This window comes from Oryzias latipes, chromosome 21 (assembly GCF_053564925.1).
Source record: "Oryzias latipes strain Hd-rR chromosome 21, Olatipes_Hd-rR_3.1".
Classification (NCBI taxonomy): domain Eukaryota; kingdom Metazoa; phylum Chordata; class Actinopteri; order Beloniformes; family Adrianichthyidae; genus Oryzias; species Oryzias latipes.
Genome location: NC_136257.1, coordinates 15,146,954 through 15,170,798, shown reverse-complemented (window position 1 = coordinate 15,170,798; position 23,845 = coordinate 15,146,954). Strand labels below are relative to the sequence as shown.

The following is a 23,845-nucleotide window of genomic DNA, read 5'->3' as shown; positions in this document are numbered from 1 at the left end:
GATGAGGTGAGTGGAACCAGCTGGTCGCGTCCGGAACAGAGCAGAGCAGAGAGGGGAGGGGGAGGATAGCTGACAAAGGCACCATGACGAAGCCCAGGAATTGTTGTCATTTTTTCCTTGTCTAGGGGACCTCCCAACTGGTAATGGCTTCAAACTTTGGCTGAGTCTAGACGAATGTTGCCAGCCTCAATGATACAGCCCAAAAAGGGAACGGTGGAGACGTGAAACTCGCATTTTTCTGACTTAACAAATAATTGATTTTCTAACAACCTTTCCAAAACGAGACGGACATGGTTTTCGTGTTGAGATTGATTGGTAGAGTAGATGAGGATATCATCTGAATAAACGAAGACAAATCTATTGAAGAAGTCCCGAAGGACATCATAAACAAGCCTCTGGAAAATGGCGGGGGCGTTAGTGAGTCCAAAAGGCATGACAAGGTATTCGTAGTGGCATAAAGGTGTATTAAAGGCTGTTTTCCATTCGTCGCCTTCTCGGATGCGAACTAGATGATAGGCATTGCAGAGATCTAATTTTGAAAAAACATGTGCCTCTTGGACTGAATTGAATACGCAATTAATTAGAGGAAGAGCATACTTGTCTTTTACTGTTATTTGATTCAAGTCACAATAGTCAATGCAGGGTCTCAAGCATTTATCTTTATTCTCCACGAAAAAGAAACCTGCACCGACTGGAGAGGATGAGGGACGGATGTGACCCAAGGAGAGAGCTTCCTGGATGTAATTCTCCATGTTTTTTTTTTAGGTCCTGACAGATTGAATAATTTCCCTTTAGGGAGGGGTGCACCATTAAGGAGTTCGATAGCGCAGTCATAAGGCCTGTGGGGTGGCAAGGCGCTAGCCTTGGTTTTGCAAAATACCGACTTAAGATCATGATAGCTGGAAGGTACTCTAGACAAATCTACGTTTTCTTCTAAATCAGGTACTGAAGCAGTGGTGGACGGAATAGCGGAATGAAGGCAATTAGCCACACAAAAGGTACTATAGTTTGAAATACGGGGTGTAAACCAGTCAATTTGAGGGTTATGGAGTTGGAGCCAGGAGAACCCCAAGATTATAGGGGTCTGGGGACACTGAGTAACAAAAAATCTAAGATATTCTCTGTGGTTACCGGAGGTGAGAATGAGAATGGGTTTGGTACGATTCGTGATCTGGGAAAGTTGTTTACCACCTAACCCGGCCGCGTTGACAGGATAGTCGAGAGGTTCGGTGGGTAACGAGAGTTGTGTTCAGCGCAAGAGTCAATGGGAGCCCAAAATTCATGAACAAGATTTTAGTGAGAGATCTTGACAGGAACAAAAAGAAATTTCTTTTCTTTGGTGTTTACAGAATTATTTCCCCGTGGTCTGTTATCTAACGAGGGGGCTCTAGAGTTTGAACGGAGGGTGCATTGAGATACTAAGTGACCAAAGTTCACAGTAAACGCATAACCCCTCTTCCCTCCGTTTCTGTCTTTCTTCAATTGTGAGTTTAAAATGACCGACTTGCATAGGTTCTTCAGTGGCAGGTCCAGTTGATTCTTGACCAGATTGTGGAAAAACATTTATCATAGAGTTGCGAGAGGGAGTGATGGATGTTTGCTTACGTTTTCACTCAATTTGACGTTCTCTTAGCCGGACGTCTGATTGGATGGCTGCGGAAACGAGATCTTCAAAATTGTTAGCTTCAGGTTGTGAACATAAATGATCCTTGATTCTTACATTTAGTGATTGATAGAATATTCCTTTGAGTGCAGTATCGGGCCAGTCAGCCTCGACCGCCAGAATTTGAAAATCTATTACGTGCTCTTTTACCGAACGGTCGCATTGTTTGAAACTCAACAACCGTCGGATGGCTTCTGCCTGCGTGGGTGGCTGATCGAACACCAGACAAAATTCTCAGATGAATCAGTCGAACGGGAGGTGAGAGATGGGATGAGCGGCCAGAAAATCTTGGGCCCACTGGAGTGCTTTATTCCGGAGAGCGTTAACGATTAGAGTAATTTTGCTGTGATCGGTTTGGTAGTACCTGGGTGCTTGTTGAAATATGAGCTGACATTGTAGTAAAAATCCTCCCCAGGCTTTAACATCTCCAAGAAAGGGTTCGGGCTGGAGGCGGAAGTTGGATACGCAACGCTACTCTGAGGTGTCACGTGACTTCCACCACCTGAGCTTTATTTAAACTCGCACAGATACAGAATAACAAATTGATGTTGTATTAAAAGTTATGAAAGGTTATGATTCAGTAACAGGGGAGCGTTGTTTGCAGAGTGTTTGTTTGGCAATGAGATAATAAAAATAGACGTGTCACATGAAGAGAAGGCTGAAAACTGAATCTTACTGTGTTGGAGTGTAATGATCGGTGGGTATCATGCATAGTAAAACACGACAATCTGTTAAACATAAGTAGAGAGTATTTTCTAAAGGCTATAAAAAACGAGATTATAAGGGAGTTGTTGATATAAATGGGCACGACAATGGGGGTGCTAAATATGTCTATACAAAGCCCTTTTTGCACCAGCTATGCAAAACCCTGCATGGCTTTTGCAAAATGCTAGCAAAGCCTGCTGCCCGTTCATTTACAAGATCCAGTTTAAAAAAAAAAAATTTTAACTTGCGTTCTGTTCTTCCATTAGCAAAATGACCTCCTACGGAAAGTCTTGAGCATGCAAAAAGACACTTACAGACGTCAATTTTGTTGGTTTCACTCCTGCAGCTCCTCGGACTCTGCAGTGCTGAAGGATGTGGCTCACACGCACCAGTAGCGCATAATTCTGAGATTACAGTCAGAATTCTGAGTTTCAAGTCAAATTTCTGAGATTAAAGTCAGAATTCTGAGAAAAAAGTCAGAATTTTCTATGCCTTTTTTTCGTTCTCCATGGCCCTAATCCTCTTTCGTATGTAATTGATTAAAAATGATAAGTTTACATAAAGATCTGACACTGAGTGCAGCAAGTTTAAGATTAGTTTCAATGGGACTGGGTGTAGCCTTTTAGCAGGGGATGTGAACTAGATTTATTTTTGATTGGGCAATCTAACCCTCGAGACTGCCCAATCAAAATCAGTCATCAGAAGAAAGATGTCCATCACAGGTGGACAGTTTGATGTAACCTTCACCATGACTGTAAGTCTTGGGACACTGGAGGCTCGTTTCATCCTAGCTCCTGGAGATCGCACCTCTGGCACGCGGGAGAGGTAGAGTAGAGGGTAATTTCGGTGATGGACCAGGAAGGCAGGAGCTGGACAGAATTTTGGTGAACAATGGGGTAGACATGCCGGAGGGGGTTTGGATGATAGGTGGGAAGGACGTGTTGGAGGGACTTTGGGAGAAGGACAAGGAGGGGGCGCAGAAGGGGTAGGAAAGCTCCTATGTGGGGGAAAAAATCGAAGGAGATCCTCAACAGGAAAAAGAGGGCCTACAAAGAAAATAATTTGGAAAAGAAAAATGCTGTGCAAGCTGAGTTGAGGTGCTGTATGAGAAGCTCTAGAGAAAACTACAAAGCTAAGATAGAGGGGAAATTGAGGACAAACAATATAAAAGAAGTGTGGGATGGAATGAAAACAATCACAGGGTGTAAAAAAGGGGCGGCATCTGGAGGAGACAGTGTGGAGCGAGCCAATGATCTAAATGATCATTTTTTTTTTTTTTTTTTTTTTTTTAACTTGTCCTGTCCAACAGCTAGGCAGACAGATGAGAGCTGAGGGCCTCTTGGGTTGGACATATTTTACTTTAACAAGAGGGGTTATTAATCTTCAGACAAACCAAAGGTATGTCTGAATAAACCCCTTTTGTAATTGAGGCCAAACTTTATTAATTTCAAACATGTCTGAAAATCTTTGGTGTTGGACCGGACGGAAAAGGAAAGAGGGGAAGAAGAGAGAGGGACGTTAGAGAGAGGGGGGGTAGGGGGTGATAATAGGAGGGGAAGGGGGATAAGACCATGAAGCAGCATAAAGCAGCAAGTTTACTGGTTGTTAATCATTATGGTAAGGTTCAAATGAAAAAAAAAACAAAAAAAAAAGGGCGGAGCCTGTCCACACACACACTCAAATGTTATAAACACACCTGTTAGTTGCAAAAATGTCCACCTGTCGACATGTACACAAAACAGATAGTGTTCACACGCATACTTATGCCTTAAAACCAACTAGTGTGAAATATTTCAGTCATTCAGTCTGTTGAGCTAACACCTGTGCTCAGGTGAGTGTTTATGTTCTTCTAAAATGGATGGTGGAACGTGAAAAGAAGGAGGGAGAGTGCCCAGCCATCCCCACCCCAAGACCCCCACCGCACCAGCAGCGGCAGCCGGAATCCCCCCAACGCCACACGGGAACCGGCAGGGAACAACCGCCGCCCGGGCGACCAAGCCCGCCACCCAGGCCAGGGCCAGCAGGGCCGCCGCAAGGCCCCCAGAGCCAGAGAGCAGGGAGGCACGGAGGGAAAGAGGGCGCCGCCCCAGCCCAACCAGGAGAGCAGCCCCCCCGCCGCGCCGGGAGAACCCAACGCAGGGCCCCACCGGAGAAGGACGCCCACAGCCCCAGACGAGCACCCCACCACCACCCAGGAGTTCCGGGCATCCCCCCGCCCCAACCCCAGGTACGAGCCAGGACCCCCCAAGGGAGACCCACTCCGCACTCCAGGCAGCCATCCGCCCGGCCCACGGTTGGTCCAGGGAGGAGCGAGGCAGGGGCCCGCCGCCCCCGCCCAGAAGGGGGGAACCCCGGGGAAAAAAGAGGGCCCACAAAGGGTGTTGTAAATATGGCTTGACCAGGCTCGGCCACAGTTGGAAATTTGGCGGGGCCCAGCACTCAGGAGCAAGGACCAGAACCCACCCCCCAGGGACACGAACACCCCCGGCTCAGATGTAATGTGAACCCCCCCCCCACCGCGCGGAGAGAGCACCGCCGGGCCCAGGAAGCCGGCACCCCGGGGACACAGCCGCCGTTGCAAAGGGGCCCGTACCCCCCACCAGGGAAGAGGCAGGGGACAGATGGTCCTAGGTCCCACCTTCCTTGCAAAATGTGTGTGCGTGTATGTGTGTTTGAGAGAGTGTGTGTGTGCATGTGTGTGTGTTTATGTTGGGATGTATATATTGAGGGGGGAGGGGTGTGTGTACTAAGGGGGGTGCGGTTAAAATTGGCGGGTAAGGCACTAAGGGGACGTCTCCTGATTACTCACAGTGACGTCCCCTCACCCTCCCCACCAAGGGGCCCTAAATGTCTAAGGTGCGGTTAAAATTGGCGGGTAGGGTGCTAGGAGGACATCCGCTGCATGCTGGCAGTGATGTCCAAGCACCCCCCCTACCAAGGGCCCTACATGTCTCTTCTTCCTCTTTTGGCTTCTCCCATCAGGGGTCGCCACAGCGAACAAGTCGCATGGTAAATTTGGCAATGTTTTACGCCGGATGCCCTTCCTGACGCAACCTTCTCAAACCGGGCTTTGAACCGGCACAGAGGTGGAGAAGGGAACAGGGAGCAGCCCGGAGTCGAACCCTGGTTTCACGGACGGAAGGCGCCGCAAACCAGCACGAGCTAAACCGGCTCCCTCAAGGGCCCTACATGTCTAAGGTGCAAATAAAACCGAAAGAGGGGGGGCCCACTCCATACGGCAACCACAGGAGGGGGGTCACTGCCTAGTAAACCCCCCCCCCCCCAAGGCTCATCGCAGGCTAAGCCCCCCACCCCCTCACCCTATTATGAGGTTATATGAGGAAGGGGGTAAGTTGGGGACAGATGATAGACTGTCCCCCGGTGGTCAAACAGCCGTCCCCCGCCCCCCCCCCCCAGCAAGGGGGCCAGGCCCACCCAGCCCCGGGGCCCCACCCCCGGAGGCGCAGACACCCCAGGCCCAGCACCACCACCCCCACACAGAGAGAGGGGAGCCAGAAAGCGCCGGCCCCCCCCGGAGCAAGCCCAGGCCCCCACCCCCAAACGCCGGCCCTAGAAGAGCTCTGGTCAGGCCTCGACGGGACCGAGGCAGCCAACCGGCCGGGGAAACCGCCGATGGCCTCAGCGGAGACCCCGACCCGTCAACCCCCCCTGCCCCGTACCAAATGACCCCGTAAATGATAATTTTAATAGGTTTAATTCATCCGCAAACCCCCCACCTACCTCATCCTGTGCCCCCTTATTCCCTCCTCATCCTACAAATGAACCTGCACTGGTGGTATCAGGTCTCCCTCAGTACACCTCACTTACTGAACATCAGGTAAGAAGAGAGCTGAAGAAACTGAAGGCCAGGAAAGCAGCAGGCCCAGATGGGTCGTGCCCCAGGCTCCTGAAGACATGCGCAGATGAGCTATGAGGTCCTCTCCAGAGGAGGTCCTCTCCAGCATGATTAAACACTGTCCAAGACACCAACGAGCTTGCCGTGAGTTCAGTTTTTTGGCCGTACGTAACTACGCCAAATTTCTGTGGTCTGTCCATACTATGAAAGGCTGTTCAGCCCCCACCAGCCAATGACGCCACTCTTTCAGAGCCAACTTTATAGCTAGCAACTTTTGGTTGCCGACGTTGTTCTTTTGCCCGGCCGGAGATAATTTGCAGGAAAAGAAAGCACAGGGTTTTAGCTTTCCAGAGGACTCCTCCTTTTGTGGGAGGGCAGCTCCCATGCCGCAATCTGAGGCATCCACCTCTACTATGGATTGTCGAGAGGGGTCTAGTTGGATGAGGATGGGAGCTGAAACAAAGAGTTGCTTGAGTTTGTCGAATGCTGCCTGGGCTTCTGGGGCCTCATTTATTAAAGTTGCGTACGCACAAAAGAAGGCGTACACCACTCTCTACGCAATAATTGATAATTATTAAAAGCAAAATTGACAGGAAAATGTCTGGTCCATCACGCAAGCTCTGACCCACGCGTACGCACAAAAACGGGTGAAATGAGAAATGGCGATACTGTCGGCAGATGGAAGAAACACGTGAAAGTGAAGTAAAAATGACAATACTGCCTCTCATAAATAACATGAAGACTTCACAAAGCAAGTCTTACAATTAACAGCCTACACGAACACCCGTTGGACCGATCAGCAGTGAAACAAACAAAAAAAAACATCAAACAAAAATTACAACAGAAATTCAAATGAACACATATTTGCAAAAAGAAAAGTGAAATATGTTCTGCATTATTGGCATGTTGTGCAATTCATCCTCATAAACAATATAGTTATTGCTGTGTTGGCCCTGACCCTGAACCCCATCCCCACGCATTTGAGCCAAATGCTGCTGCTGTGCGCCAGCGTTTGGAAGTGATGCGTCGCTTGTAAAGAACAACAAAAGGTGTGGAAAGCATTATTTATTCAAGAATTCCCTCATCGTGCAGTTTATTTCAGTCAGGGCAGTCTTGATTTCGCCCAACTGCTTGGCCACCTCTCTGATTGAACTAATTACTTCCCTCTGCATTTCAAGGACTGCATCGGTGAGGACACGTCCACTGCTGGAGGGTTGAGATCTGCGTGCCGTGGAGACACTGGGTCCAGACGGCTGCTCAGCTGCAGCATCGTAATCACTGGCCCCGCTGGAACACCTAGCAACTAAAATAAAATTGTTCTATATTAATAAACTGTAATTGTGTAGCCCAGTGGTCCCCAACCACTGGGCCGCGGACCGGTACCAGGCGCGGGACACTTGGCACCGGGCCGCGGGAAATTTTGGCACCGGGACGCACAGACAGAAAAAATAATTTCCATTTTATTGTTTTTTTTTCGAAAAAAATCCGTCACATCCGTCACACTTAACGCATGTCAAAGTCGCAACACCAAACATCACGTGATAAAATTAAACCCAAACAACCAAAATGAGCAAAAAACAAACTTCTTTAGAAAGTTGCTTTGACAAGGGGAATCGGACCAATGAAAGGAACAGAAGAGGAACCTGCACCCGCTAAAAAAGGGAAATCTGTGTCATGGCTACAGAACACTTTTCGAACCCAGATGCTGGAACCCAGAAGAAACACAGCGGGAGGCGAACGTTGGCGGGTAAGAGTTTTAATACGAGGAGCAGAGAGCTGAACGTGAGCAGGTCCAGATGTCGGTTCCGAACTGAAAGACAGAAGTTAGTGGCGTCACTGGTGGATTTCTCCGTAGGCCGATGTTGACGAAGGTGGAGACACTTGATGAGGCAGAGGCTCGTGGTGGGACCGCAGGAGAGGACAGACTGATGAGAACGGCTGGGAACTGATTCGAGCGACCACTCGTGGTACTGGATTCCTGAGGGTGAGTAGAGAGAGAGACAGGTTTAGTCATAGGCTTGACGTAGCGAAAACGAACAGTAGCTTGACTTGAGGACCAACTATGCACCATCAGGGGCAACGGACTGGCGAAGACTGATGATCCTGTGGCTCCTTATGAAGGCGGATGAGGTGATGAGGTAAGTGGTCGCAGGTGTTGAGAATCAGCAGCCAAGCGGAGAGGAGAGGGGGAGGAGGCCGACAGAGGCACCATGTCAGTACCCCCCCCTCAACAACCGCCTCCAGGCGGTCAAGGGCGGCGATCAGGGTGGGCACGGTAGAAATCCTCAATGAGAGAGGGGTCCAAAATAAACGAGCGGGGAATCCATGAGCGCTCCTCCGGACCGTAGCCCACCCAGTCGACCAGGAACTGGAATCCACGACCCCTCCGACGGACGTCCAAAATCCGGCTGACGTCATAGGCCGGAGCGCCGTCGATGACCCGGGCGGGCGGTGGGGAAGTGGACGGCGGGCACAGAGGACTGTCCTGGACTGGCTTGATCTGGGAGATGTGAAACGACGGGTGGACCTTCAGGGCTTTGGGCAAACGAAGACGGACACAGGTAGGGTTGATGAGCTTGTCTATGACGTAAGGACCGATGAATCGGGGAGCCAGTTTCTTGGAAGATGCCTGAATGGGGATATTGCGAGTAGAGAGCCAAACCCTCTGACCTGGTTGATAGTCGGGTCCCACCACCCTGCGACGGTTGGCGATCCGGCAGTTGCTCTCCTTGGTGCGGAGGAGAGCGGCCTTCGTCTGAGTCCAGACGCGTTGACAACGCTGGAGGTGATGTTGGACGGAAGGCACTGCCAGATCCAACTCCTGGGATGGAAACAGAGGTGGTGAGTACCCTAGGGCGGCCTCAAAAGGAGAGATCCCGGTGGCAGATGAAGGATGAGTGTTATGGGCGTACTCTATCCATACCAGGAAGGTGGACCAGTCCTTTTCATTCTGTGCCGCCAGACAGCGGAGAGCTGCCTCCAGCTCCTGGTTCGCTCTCTCCGCTTGGCCATTTGACTGGGGATGATAACCAGACGAGAGACTGACCGTGGCCCCCAAGGCCGAGCAGAAAGCCTTCCACACTTGTGACGTGAATTGAGGGCCACGGTCGGAGACAATGTCCATAGGGATGCCATGGTGGCGAAAAACGTGTTTGACCATCAGGTCAGCAGTTTCAGTGGCCGTGGGGAGTTGAGGAAGGGGAATGAAGTGAGCCATTTTCGAAAAACGATCAATAACAGTGAGGACAGTAGTGTTACCGTGTGACGGGGGGAGACCGGTGACGAAATCAATGGCAAGATGGGACCAGGGTCGATTGGGAGTGGGGAGAGGATGAAGCAGACCTGCCGGAGCTGAGGATGAGGATTTTGATCGGGCGCACGTGGAGCAGGCAGCGACATACTCCCGCACGTCCTTTTCCATGGCAGGCCAATGGAACCTTTTGCGGATGAGGTTCAGAGTCCGGTGAACCCCCCCATGGCAAGCCAAGCGGGAAGTATGCCCCCAGGTGATGACCTCGGACCGGAGATCAGCAGGGACGAACAAGGTACCCCTGGGGACAGGAGGGAGGTCATCATTGTCTCTCAGGGCTTGGAGTACCTTGTTCTCGATGTCCCACGTGAGGGTTCCGATGACGCAGGTGGAAGGAAGGATGGTGGCCGGGGCGCGTTCTGATGGACTGTATTTTCGGGACAGGGCGTCAGGCTTGATATTTCGGGATCCGGGTCTGTAGGTGATCACAAAATTGAAGCGGTCAAAAAAAAGACACCAACGAGCTTGCCTGGAGTTGAGTCGTTTGGCTGAGCGGAGATAGGCCAGGTTCTTGTGGTCTGTCCACACGATGAATGGCTGTTCTGCTCCCTCCAACCAGTGACGCCATTCCTCCAATGCCAGCTTGATGGCAAGTAGTTCCCGGTTGCCGACATCATAGTTTCTTTCTGCTGGTGATAGTTTTCGTGAAAAATAAGCACAAGGTTTTAATTTGTCAGTTGAGGCCTCTTTTTGGGAGAGGACGGCACCCACACCGGTATCAGAAGCGTCCACCTCGACAATGAATTGACGAGATGGATCAGGTTGGATGAGGATGGGTGCGGATACGAAAAGGTCCTTCAGTTTGTCGAAGGCTTGTTGGGCTTCAGAAGACCAGGCAAAGGGATGAGTAGTGGAAGTAAGGCGTGTGAGAGGAGAAGCGATGCTGCTGTAATTCCTGATAAATCGCCTATAAAAGTTGGCGAAGCCTAAGAACTGCTGAAGTTTTTTCCGTGTGTCTGGAGGTGCCCAGTTGGCGACGGCCTCTATCTTAGAGGGGTCAGGTCGGATGCAACCTGCCTCGATGACGTAGCCGAGAAACTGAACGGTTGGAACATGAAATTCGCATTTCTCGAATTTTACATAGAGTTGGTTTTCCAAAAGCCTCTCAAGCACGAGACGTACGTGATGTTCATGCTGGGCCTGATCATGGGAATAGATGAGAATGTCATCAAGGTAGACGAAAATGAAGCGATTAAGGAAGTCACGGAGAACGTCGTTGACCAACCGCTGGAAGACTGCAGGGGCGTTGGTGAGGCCAAAGGGCATGACCAAATATTCATAGTGCCCTAAGGGGGTTTTAAATGCAGTCTTCCATTCGTCGCCTTCCTTGATACGAACCAGATGGTACGCATTGCGGAGGTCTAATTTCGTGAAGATACGGGCTTGTTGAAGAGAGTCAAAAACAGACGTGATTAAAGGCAAGGAATATTTATCTTTGACGGTGATCTGATTTAGTTCGCGGTAGTCGATGCAGGGCCTGAGTGTCTTATCTTTCTTAGCCACGAAGAAAAAACCAGCCCCCACAGGGGAGGAAGAGGGTCGTATGTGACCTAACGAGAGCGCTTCCTGGATGTACTGTTCCATGGCGCTTCTTTCGGGACCGGACAGGTTGAACAGCCGCCCCTTAGGTAAAGGAGCGCCAGGAAGGAGAGTAATGGCGCAATCGTAAGGTCTATGCGGGGGAAGAGCGCTAGCCTTAGATTTGCTGAAAACTGCTTTTAAGTCGTGATAACAAGATGGAATGGAAACCAGATCTACTGAGGCGGGACTCTCGGTATCTGTGGGGGGAACACGGGGAACAGCGGACAGTAAACAGTTTGCAAGGCAATAAGGACTCCACTGAGTGACAGATCCCTGAGCCCAGTTAAATTGGGGATTATGTAATCTGAGCCAGGTGAACCCTAACACTATGGGGGTATGGGCGGACTGGGTGATGTAAAACTGAACTGATTCCCTATGGTTACCTGACGTGACGAGGAGAATGGGCTTGGTGCGATGGGTAATACGGGACAGGTGTTGTCCCCCGAGGCCCGAGGCTTCAATGGGGTTTTCTAGGGGCTCTGTGGGGATAGACAAGTGGTTAACTACACGAAAGTCAATTAAGCTCTGTTCCGCCCCAGAATCTACGAGGGCCCTGAGTTCATGAACTTGGCGATCGAGGCATAACTTGACAGGTAAATACATGAATTCTTTACCAGAATCTGTGGCAGATAACTCCCCTCGCGGCCTGTCGTCTAGCGAGGGGCTGGGAAGTTTAAACGAACTGGACATCCTGAGACTAGATGGCCTTTAGCCCCGCAGTAAAAACAGGCTCCAGCTTCGCGTCTTTTGCGCCGTTCCTCTTCTGACAGCCTTGAGTGGCCGATCTGCATGGGTTCCTCCATAGTCTTGGAGGGGACAGGACGCTCAGCAGCATACAGGCCTGGATCGATCGGTGGAGCGTGGATGGACTTAGTCGGGGGACGTGGAGCCGGATGACCTCGTTCTTTTTGGCGCTCACGTATCCTAACGTCCGACCGGAGAGCGGCGGACACTAACTCCTCAAAGGATCGTGCTTCCGGTTGAGAACAAAGGTGGTCTTTAATTTGTTCATTCAAGGACTGGTAAAAAACGCCTTTGAGGGCCAGATCGGGCCAGCCAGCTTCAACCGCTAGAATGCGGAAATCGATGACGTGATCGCTAACAGCACGGTTCCGCTGTTTGAGTGCGAGCAGCCGCCGGGTAGCCTCTTCCTGTTTACGAGGTTGGTCGAATATCAGGCGGAATTCGCCGAGGAATCGCTCGTAAGACAGGTGAGAGATGGGATTGGCAGAGAGAAAAGCTTGGGCCCACTGGAGAGCTTTACTTCATAGAGAATTAATGACAAGGGTGATCTTACTGTGGTCGGACTGGTAGAATCGGGGAGCTTGTTGACATATTAACTGGCACTGCAGCAAAAATCCTCCGCAGGCTTCCACCTCCCCGAAGAAAGGTTCCGGTTGGAGTCGGATGTTTTCGGTTGCGGCCGGCACTCCGGAAGCGGAAGGAACTGGGACGACAGGAGTATGGACTGTGGCAGGCGAAACCTGGGAAAACTGGCTGGTTAGTTCATGTAAGGTCTGGGTCATACCATCTAGGCGATGAAAGAGATCCTGCTGGGCAGCCGCCATTTGCGACAGAGCGTCCGCTTGACGTCCCAGCATAATGCCTTGTTGGGAAACGGCTAATCTGAGTCCTTCTGGGTCAGCTGGGTTGGGATTAAGGCCAGTCCGTTCTGTCATGGCTACAGAACACTTTTCGAACCCAGATGCTGGAACCCAGAAGAAACACAGCGGGAGGCGAACGTTGGCGGGTAAGAGTTTTAATACGAGGAGCAGAGAGCTGAACGTGAGCAGGTCCAGATGTCGGTTCCGAACTGAAAGACAGAAGTTAGTGGCGTCACTGGTGGATTTCTCCGTAGGCCGATGTTGACGAAGGTGGAGACACTTGATGAGGCAGAGGCTCGTGGTGGGACCGCAGGAGAGGACAGACTGATGAGAACGGCTGGGAACTGATTCGAGCGACCACTCGTGGTACTGGATTCCTGAGGGTGAGTAGAGAGAGAGACAGGTTTAGTCATAGGCTTGACGTAGCGAAAACGAACAGTAGCTTGACTTGAGGACCAACTATGCACCATCAGGGGCAACGGACTGGCGAAGACTGATGATCCTGTGGCTCCTTATGAAGGCGGATGAGGTGATGAGGTAAGTGGTCGCAGGTGTTGAGAATCAGCAGCCAAGCGGAGAGGAGAGGGGGAGGAGGCCGACAGAGGCACCATGTCAATCTGCCCTTAACAAGCAGTATCAAGAAACCTATTTAAAATATGGATTTATTGATTGATTGATTTCTTTTATACCCCTCACCAACACCCCCCCCCCCCACTGGTCCGCGGTAAACGTGTCTTGCGTTGTACCGGTCCGCGGTGACAAAAAGGTTTGGGACCACTGGTGTAGCCTGCATGTGACTTGACTGCATTCATTTTTATTATTTCTCCTACCTGTGTCACCCGGTGCATCTGGCGCATCGGTGTCCCACCTCCGCCTCAGTCACCACTCCACGTAATAGGGATTCCCCAATAATTGCCGCCAGTCTCTCATTAAGAGGGGTCAACTTTCCCCCACCCGTGGCAGACACACTCTGGCGATGGAGTGCTAGACGTTTTTTTGCGTCGACTTTGATTTCCGACCATTTCTTTTTTATTTCGGCCACGAGGTTGTGAGGCTACAGCATTTACGGCGTCTGCCACCGTTTGCCACTCAAGTGCCTTTTTGGCATTAGTAATGCCCACACTGTGCTGTCCAAACAACATTTTTCTCCTCTTTTCCACCTCGCCAACGATAACTTTTACTTCACATTGAGTAAAGTTACGTTTTTTTGATTTCCTCTCTGTCTTTGCCATGACTTCGGAATCAATCAATGACACCTTTTCAGTGTTCGCGGCGCTGACAACCAACCAATCACAGTGGGGTAAATGACTCTTGGGGGCGGGACAATTACCGGGCTTGAAAGCAGGAAAATATTTAAGACAAGAAACCTGACAGCCCCCTCCCCGGTCCACATTAAGGAGTTCCTTACTTTCCTTATTAGAACGTATTTATTCGCTCGTAATTTTCTAGATCCATGCAGCGGATCCTGAACTTTTTTCTGGGTCGCATAGACACGAAGGAAGGTTATGGTTACGGTTAGGCGTGCGGCGGCGTTCAACGCGACCAAACGGGTCTCTCCGCTCCCACAGGAGAGTCGGGTCGCTGCGCAGAAAAAAAACACCACCATCTAGTCTCAGACACACTGAAAATACGTGTGACGTATGAAAATGCAACGGTAGACGTGTTTGAGATGAAACAGCGCCGCGTCTGTATGTTGGGGAGACCAGGCGCGCAGAGGGGGGGTGGGGGGGGTGGGGGTGGTGAAGGCGAATCTGCTGTGAGACTGAAGGAGGACAGGAAGTTGGAGTTTTCCTTAAAATTCAATTTAGTTTTAATATGCCTCTCCCCCTCAGTATGATCTGTGTTATTATGTCTTTTATATTGATTTGAAGGTTTGTAAAGTATGTAGCCTTTTTTTAATCAATAGGTATTTTATATGATTTTAATTGATCACTCAACTACAAAAACCGTCAGGAGACATTTCCCACAATGCATTGTTTTGTAGTCAATTGGCGGCTTGCAGTCAGTAAAGTATTACATTTCCAGCTGCGTTCGCTCAGGTTGGGGCCTTGCTGCTCCCGCCCCTTTCTCCTGATATTTTTGTGATGATTGACAGGTGATGTTGGAGGAAAAGCAGAAACATCCGTCACACACCAGGTGATCTGTTGCCACATTTCCTCCACCTGAGTGATCTCAAACAGGCTTATTGTGCATCTTGGCTGCACATATTTAGTGTTGCCAACATGAATTTCCATCCGTTTTTTATAAAAATATAGGAGTGGCTGACCGGCTGCTCTACAATAACTTGTGACCGGGGTTTAAATGTGCAAAAGGTCATAAGAAAGAAAATCCAAAAATGGTTACTGAATTTTGTTTCTCCTTTACTGATTTGTGGTTTAAAGAGTAAACTTAAAAAAATTAAATAAAATTCAACACGGACTCAGAATTGGGAGCACATCCTCTCTGACGTCTCCAACATCAATTTCAATAAGTCCAGTACAGATTTACTGACAATCATCTTCAACCACACTGAGGATCTCAGCTGTTTGGGAGGAAGTGCTGCCAAGTGTCCATCAGTGAGAAAAAGACAAGAGAAGCCGTGTTCAGAAGAACCATTGATGGATTTACAGAACTGTAGAATTTAAGTCTTCTTTAGCGTTTAATAGTTAAAATTCAACAGTGTTAACTGAACTGTGTTAAAAAGGATGTTTGAATGAGAAAACAGCAGATATAGAAGAATAAATAAACAAATGTATTACTGATTTATTTACTTATTGATTTTTTTATTCACGTATTTTATTTGAATCAAAGTTTTATAAGTAAATTTTGTGCAGAAAACAGTTAATAAGAGAGTATAGTAATAGTATAGTACATGTTCCATACAAATTTATTGGCTCTCAGAAACACTAGTTGCGTGTGTGTGTGTTGCAGTTGTGGCCCTCCCTCAGCTAGACCCTGCCTTCAGTGGCCCCCAGGTAAATTGAGTTTGAGACCCCTGATTTATGGGCAACTATGGGCGCGTAATGAAGCCGCAAAAACTGTGCTACATTTAGAATTGATTGTGATTTATCAAGGGAAAGATCCGTAGGATGTGCGTGCGCACGGTTTTATAAATCTGAATATTTCTGTGCGTACGCACATCCTATGTTTCATCCGTACGCCACTTCTGACGCAAATCCTACGCAAAGTTTTATAAATGAGGCCCCAGGTCCAGATGGGCTACCGAGTGAGTTTTATTCAGTTCCTCTGAAAAATTGGCTCCGATGTTAGACAAAGTATATAAAGACTCATTCATCATTTATTTGGAATGGTAAAAAGGTATGTTTGGATAAAGAACATTTGATGTAACCAAAACAGGAAATGGGCTTAGGTCTTTCCAATTTAAGCTATTTTTACTGCCGATTTGTGCTGTCTTTCCTTCTGGGGGTAAAATAAAAACTTGTCGTTTAGCAATCCAATTGTTCATAATTCTGTAAAAAATTAATCATAATGTAGGACATATTTTGTGTCATGGTGGCCTGTCAGACTCCTCCCCCTCCAGCTCTGCTGCTCATTCATCTCAGCTGTAACTACTCAACTCATCAAGACACCTGCTACTTAAGGAGACCCAGCTTCATCATTCTTCGCCAGTTCGTTAACCCTGATGGTGCCTTATCACCTGAAGCTCTCTACATCTGGCCCCTTGTCTCGTCCTGAGCTAACTTTGTCTTGTCCTCTACACTTCAGGTTTTACATCTCATGCCACAAGTGTCACCTGAGCCTTACCACTGCGAGCAGCAGAATCCACTGCTCTCCATCGCTGAAGCCGCCTGTCATTGTGAGCCACAGTCTCTGTGCTCGACAAGATTCATAGCCACGCCACGCATCGAACCGAGCCACTGCTCTCTTCAAGATCTCCAGCCACGCCACGCACCACGAACAACAGCCACGGACTCTGTCTCGCCCCTCTCTCTCAGGGAGTTCGCCACGAATGGTACCGGAGCCTCCAGTCAAGAGCCGCAGCCAAGTTACCCACAGCTCCGCCAGGAAACAACAAGAATTCAAATAAATATCTTACCTCTCACCTACCAGTCTCGGCCTTCTGGGTTTCAGCATCTGGGTCCGTCCCGCCTTCTGGTCATGACATTTTGGTCTGTTAAGAATGAGTTTACTAGTCCAAACAAACAGGGCTGACAACTCTCAATCATTTATTTCATAAAAATAAGTTTGCAGCTTTTCAGAAGATATCTAGTAAGTACAAACTTCCAACTTTTTTTTTATTTTAGATCCTGGCAGATTCAGCAAGTTGTCTCAGTATCCATCCCAGGGTTTCCAGACAAACCTCCAAACAATGAGATGGATGAGATCATGATTTTTGATCCCTCCAAAAAAAAAAAAAATTTTTAGCAATGATAGGTCTAATTTCACGTCTGAATGTAACTTCAATGTCAGTCATTAAATGAGGTTGGGAGATTGATTTTCAAATTAAGATCAGTGAATCAGATTGGCATGATGTTTTGAGGAAGATTCACACAAAAATGCACTACTCAAAAGGAGTGCAGTTATAACCAGTGCACTAGTTGCGAAACTTTTAAAGTACAAGGACAAACCAGGTAGACAGCATTCCCAGACTAGAAACACAACAAATTTGGACAGAGACATTTACATTCAGTAGAATTTACCAATCTTATAATCATTTAAAATAGAACTAAGATTGGAGGTCAGAAAAGCGTAAGTAGAAAATTTAGGGTCTTATGACAATAGAGAAATTGGTCAAGGGAATTTTTAAGAAACTACAGGAGGAGAGGGGAGGGTGAGTAAAATATAAAAGGGCATTACAGCAGGAAGTTTAGCAGAGAGCTGCTGAAGCAGTATCTCACTGATCATGGAGATCCAGGACACAGGAGAGTTCTGCTTTCCACAGCTACTTAACAGTTCCTGCAGGAAGTTAACAATTCAATGGACCAAAGCCATGTTTCTTAACACTGTCTTGTCTATCATCTCTGTGATCACTGTAGTTCTGAACCTGCTTGTCATCATTTCAGTCTCCCACTTTAGGTTGATTTTTTTTCTGAACAACAACAGTTTATAAATGTCTCCTGTTGCTTTTTTCTCAGTGGATACTATGATGGGTTTTACATTTAAATAATGTCAATCTGTTTTTCCTTCCAGGCAGCTCCACTCTCCCACTAACATCATCCTCCTCTCTCTGGCTGTCTCAGATTTTCTCGTGGGGCTTCTGTTGTTGCCATTAGAAATTTACAGGAACACATCTTGCTGGTATCTTGGTGCAATCATGTGTGCTGTTTATTATTATCTTGGCTGCCAAATTCCATTTGTTTCAATTGGTAACATTATTTTGATATCAGTTGACCGCTATGTGGCCATTTGTCACCCTCTGCATTACCCCACCAGAATCACTGCAGTGAGAGTCAAACTGTGTGTTTTTCTGTGTTGGCTCTGGTACGGTCTGTACAGCATATTCTATATCCGGGATCAGATCATTCACCTCATTAAACCTGATAAAGATGTTTCATGTCTTGGACAGTGTTCAGTCATTTTCAGCCAAGTTACTGGAGCGGCTGATCTGATTTTGACATTTATTATTCCAGTGACAGCCATTGTAGTTCTGTACATGAGAGTCTTTGTGGTAGCTGTGATTCAGGCTCGCTCCATGCGTTCTCATGTTACATTTGTCTCCGTTCAACATCCAAGTAAAGTAAAAGCAAAGAGATCAGAGCTGAAAGCAGCCAGGACTCTTGGTGTTCTTGTCTTTACATTTTTGTTATGTTTCTGCCCGTTGTATTGTTATACTTTCATAGACATCAATTTGATTGACACATCTAATCACTACCTGTTGATTGGTTTGTTTTATTTTAACTCCTGCCTGAACCCAGTGATCTACACTCTATTTTATCCCTGGTTTAGAAAAGCTGTTAAACTTATCATCACTCTGCAGATACTGAAGCCTGACTCCTGTGTGACAAACATACTGTAGAGAGACTGTAGAGTTACTGAGGTGACATTTTTTATGGAACAACTTCCATCGTTGTGAATGACTTGCATTTATTTAACAATTGTTTTATTAAAGCATAGAGAAGCCCTTAAAGGATAAAGACATAAATCATCTTATCTTAGACCTGTGAATCTGACAGTTTATTCTTTTTTTGTCTGTCTGTATACATTTTGGAGCAGGGCCAGGCAACTACTTTTTTGTGTAGACAAAGAAAATATTGTGTATGGCTAGGCCAAAAAGCAAAATTATTTTCTTCATAAATGTATGTCTTTATAAAAAGCAGCACAGAGCATTGTTTTGAAAAGCTTCTAGAAATGGTAGATGTTTTAATTAGGCAATATTCATGTGCAGGTTCCTTACAAATAAATGTCATTTATTAAACTTATTAAAAATTTGTTACAACTAGTTCTCACATGGTGTTGAATTCACCCCCACAAACTTTCTAGGTTTTCTATACTGCAGGAAAGAGAGTTTTAGCTATCTAAAGACATTACAAAATGGGAAAAGCACAGCTGACATATGATCATCTGTGAGAGACAATCTATACCTGAGTTTGTAAAACATCATCACTAAGAATGTTTGATCACATTTGTAAGCAGACCAAAAAAAAGCAAAATATTCTCAGCATTTCTTTTATTGGTTAACAATTTATTGTTCCTGAGCAGAAACTTAGATTTAAAGTCTCCTGCCAATACTACACCAACTGAACAGTATGCACTCTACAGGTAAAAAGAGTATTGATCTGCAGTTTAACAGTTTAAAGAAACAATATTCTTATAAAAAGCCTTGCCATACTATGCATTCTATGACCAAAAAGGCCCTTTCCGTGTCAATTGGTGTTTGGTGCCACCAGCTACTATGTTTAGCAGTGGGATTAATGCCGTTTATGCATAATGGTGGTACAAGAACAGGCAGACGGCTGGTTCCAACTGCAGCAGGTTTATTAGTTTAGCTTAAACTCCACAAAGCTAAATCAGGGTCAGGCAGGCAGAGGTCAGTAAGAGGCATGAAAGCATCAGAGGAGAGATGGGGTAGTCAGGATCCAGGCGAGGGTTGGGGCAAGTGGCAGGCAAACAGAGTTAGAAACACTTCAGGAAACAGAAGATTAGATCCAAATACAATGCTTGTTAATAAAGGCAGAGAACCACAAACAATACTGTGCACTGAGCTTCACTCAGTGCAGTGCTTAAGTATGTTGTTATTGATTGAATGAACGAGAGTCAGGTGTGCAGCATCCAGGAATTGTGTGCTGGGGTTGCTGGGAGCTGTAGTGTGTTTATAACTCTGGAGATGGTATGAGGTGCCGTGTAGGACATTATTCAGAATTAGCATTCATAAACACATATGAAATCTCTCACACACACTAGTGAAATGCTTGTATACATACAACTGAAAATATATTCATTCACATACACGTGTGAAATCTCTCACATACACATGTGAAAATGCTCTCACACACACATGTGAAAATGCTCTCACATACACATGTGAAAATGCTCTCACACACACTACTGAAAATGCTCTCACACACACAACTGAAAATGCTCTCACACACACTACTGAAAATGCTCTCACATACACATGTGAAAATGCTCTCACACACACTACTGAAAATGCTCTCACACACACTACTGAAAATGCTCTCACAAACACATGTGAAAATGCTCTCACACACAGTACTGAAAATGCTCTCACATACATGTGAAAATGCTCTCACACACAGTACCGAAAATGCTCTCACATACACATGTGAAAATGCTCTCACACACAGTACTGAAAATGCTCTCACACACACATGTGAAAATGCTCTCACACACAGTACGGAAAATGCTCTCACACACACATGTGAAAATGCTCTCACACACACTACTGAAAATGCTCTCACACACACTACCAAAATACTCACACACATACTACTGAAATTTTCAATAGAAACGACGGAAGGCATTTCAGTAGAGACAGTTTTTTTTAAACTTTATTAGAAACAAAGTTGGTCGACGGAAGGCATTTCAGTGGAAACGAACCTGTGTCCGAATTCCTGCCCTAATCCCTAATTACAAAAAACCCTATATAGTGCAGCACTATATAGTTCTCTATATAGTTCTCTAAATTTTAAAAGCAATTTGGACACCCATGTTCACTACTTTTTTCTTTTGGGTGTTGTTCATAAGGTGCTTGACACGAAAACAAATTGGCGCATTACCGCCACCACCTGGTCTGGAGGCGAACTACTCCTATTTAACGCAGAGAATGACACCTATTTGTCAGAGTAAAAACACAATAAATACGGACATTTTACAAAGGCTGCTCTGTTCTGATCATGGAAAACGTGGCTGATTTATAAATAATTAAATTACAAACACTTTGGTTTTGATTTAATGTATTTGTTCATAAATAAACCCCCAAGTTATTTATTCATGGCAATATTTATTTTTTGTTTTTATGCCACTGAACGATTAACCGGCTCTTGCGAAGAGGCATTTTCTTCTGTAGTTTTCTCACACCTTACTAAAAATGGCTTTGAATAAGAATCTGTCCGTGTTCATGGCAATAATTCAACCGTTTTTCGTGAGATCATTTTGTATCGTCCCCCGCCCCGCAGGAAAAAAAACAGGTATTTGTATTGGTATTATTAAAGAGATTCATGTCCCTCCTCCAGCCTCATCTTTTCATGCATTCCTCCTTTGTGTAATGTGCAACTTAATTATTAAATATATTTTCACAAATCCTGTTCGGTTAAAAGTGTGCGTGTGACCACGCGCAGACAGACAGCCTGAAGCGCGCTAAACCAGCTGGTAAAGATGCAGGTCAAAGTAAAAAAAAACATTGTAATGGTTCAACAGAGCTGAAAATCTATGAATTAATTTTTTCCTGATGGAAAAATACTTTTTTTTTTTTAGCTTCAGCCATTTCCCGTTTTTGCTGTTCTGGCCTCAGTTGGGCATCGGCACGCAGATCTGAACACCATGCGTGTCTCACGATGAAGCTCGTTTGAGGTTCTTTTCTGCTTTATCAATTGACATCATGTCCCTGCCAGGAAACCTGCTCCTTCCTTCCTCATCCAGCGCAGTGTTGCCAGATAGAGTCACAGCTCTTTCTGCTGCCCCAACTATCGTGCGTGCTCTCTGTGAAATACACTGGGAGCGCGGGGGAAAATAACTCTCAGCTGCAGAGGATGTGAACAGGTGAAGAGGTAGAGAGGAGAAGCAGGTAAAGAGGCGGGGGAGGGGCTTTGGCTTCAAACCCTGTCAGAGAGATGAAAACGCGGGCGTCAGATTGAGACGCAGCTTTCCCTGCGGGAGTTGAAGCAGAGACTTTCCCTGGGATGATTTTATGAACTCAAACATGGAAACATGATTACCAAGTAGAACTCTTCAAAATAATAAACCTGATCTCCCTATTCTCAGTGTCTACCATGCACTGATGCACACATCGCTCCATGCAGCGATCAGACCATAACCTCTAGCTGGTAGCTCCGCCCACACGCGACCGCGGTATCAGGCTTTAAAGAACACAATTTCTAAGAGGCGGGGCGGGGCGTTGCACACCCCCAACAACAGGTTAGATGACAGTGGCCATTAGGCGTCTCTACCTGGTGCTTTCACGGAGCTTCAGTACATAAGACTCCAAAAGCCGCACAGCCTAATGTGGTCCGCTAATATATATTCATGATTCATGATTCATGATGATTCCCGCTGGGTTTTTTTTCTGCCGCCCGCTCCCGCCCGCAGCACAATTCAAACCGCCCAATCACGCGAGATTTTGGCAATCCCAATGCAGCCCTCTACATCGATCCACACTGGTTTTTCGTAGAGACTTCTGGGAAATTTCTAGTGCAGGCTGCCGATACACATCACCATAGCAACGCTTTTGACTGCCGTTAAATCTCGCGATAATCAGCCAACTTCCATTTCTACTGAAATGCCTTCCGTTTCTATCGAAATTTTCAGTAGTATGTGTGAGAGGATTTTGGTAGTGTGTGTGAGAGCATTTTCAGTAGTGTGTGAGAGCATTTTCACATGTGTATGTGAGAGCATTTTCAGTTGTGTGTGTGAGAGCATTTTCAGTAGTGTGTGTGAGAGCATTTTCAGTAGTGTGTGTGAGAGCATTTTCAGTAGTGTGTGTGAGAGCATTTTCACATGTGTATGTGAGAGCATTTTCAGTAGTGTGTGTGAGAGCATTTTCAGTAGTGTGTGTGAGAGCATTTTCAGTAGTGTATGTGAGAGCATTTTCAGTAGTGTGTGTGAGAGCATTTTCACATGTGTATGTGAGAGCATTTTCAGTAGTGTGTGTGAGAGCATTTTCAGGGTGTGTGAGAGCATTTTCAGTAGTGTGTGAGAGCATTTTCACATGTGTATGTGAGAGCATTTTCAGTAGTGTGTGTGAGAGCATTTTCAGTAGTGTGTGTGAGAGCATTTTCAGTAGTGTGTGTGAGAGCATTTTCAGTAGTGTGTGTGAGAGCATTTTCACATGTGTATGTGAGAGCATTTTCAGTACTGTGTGTGAGAGCATTTTCAGTAGTGTGTGTGAGAGCATTTTCAGTAGTGTGTGTGAGAGCATTTTCAGTAGTGTGTGTGAGAGCATTTTCAGTAGTGTGTGTGAGAGCATTTTCAGTAGTGTGTGTGAGAGCATTTTCACATGTGTATGTGAGAGCATTTTCAGTACTGTGTGTGAGAGCATTTTCAGTAGTGTGTGTGAGAGCATTTTCAGTAGTGTATGTGAGAGCATTTTCAGTAGTGTGTGTGAGAGCATTTTCACATGTGTATGTGAGAGCATTTTCAGTAGTGTGTGTGAGAGCATTTTCAGGGTGTGTGAGAGCATTTTCAGTAGTGTGTGAGAGCATTTTCACATGTGTATGTGAGAGCATTTTCAGTAGTGTGTGTGAGAGCATTTTCAGTAGTGTGTGTGAGAGCATTTTCAGTAGTGTGTGTGAGAGCATTTTCAGTTGTGTGTGTGAGAGCATTTTTGATAGTGTGTGTGAGAGCATTTTCACATGTGTATGTGAGAGATTTCACATGTGTATGTGAATGAATATATTTTCAGTTGCATGTATACAAGCATTTCACTAGTGTGTGTGAGAGATTTCATAGTTGTCTTTGAATGCTAATTCTGAATAATGTCCTACACGGCAACTTATAAGATGGTTCCCACC

The 23,845-nt window shown here is 46.6% G+C and overlaps 1 protein-coding gene across 1 annotated transcript; it reads left to right on the top strand.

Annotated features, from left to right (window-relative positions):
- Window positions 1–17,832: 17,832 nt before the first annotated feature.
- LOC144988714 (trace amine-associated receptor 13c-like) lies at window positions 17,833–19,982 on the top strand (the record flags this gene model as incomplete). The annotated part of the gene is made up of 1 exon (XM_078939563.1): window positions 17,833–19,982. A coding segment is annotated over one exon (843 nt), but the record flags the coding sequence as incomplete, so codon positions are not given.
- Window positions 19,983–23,845: the final 3,863 nt, after the last annotated feature.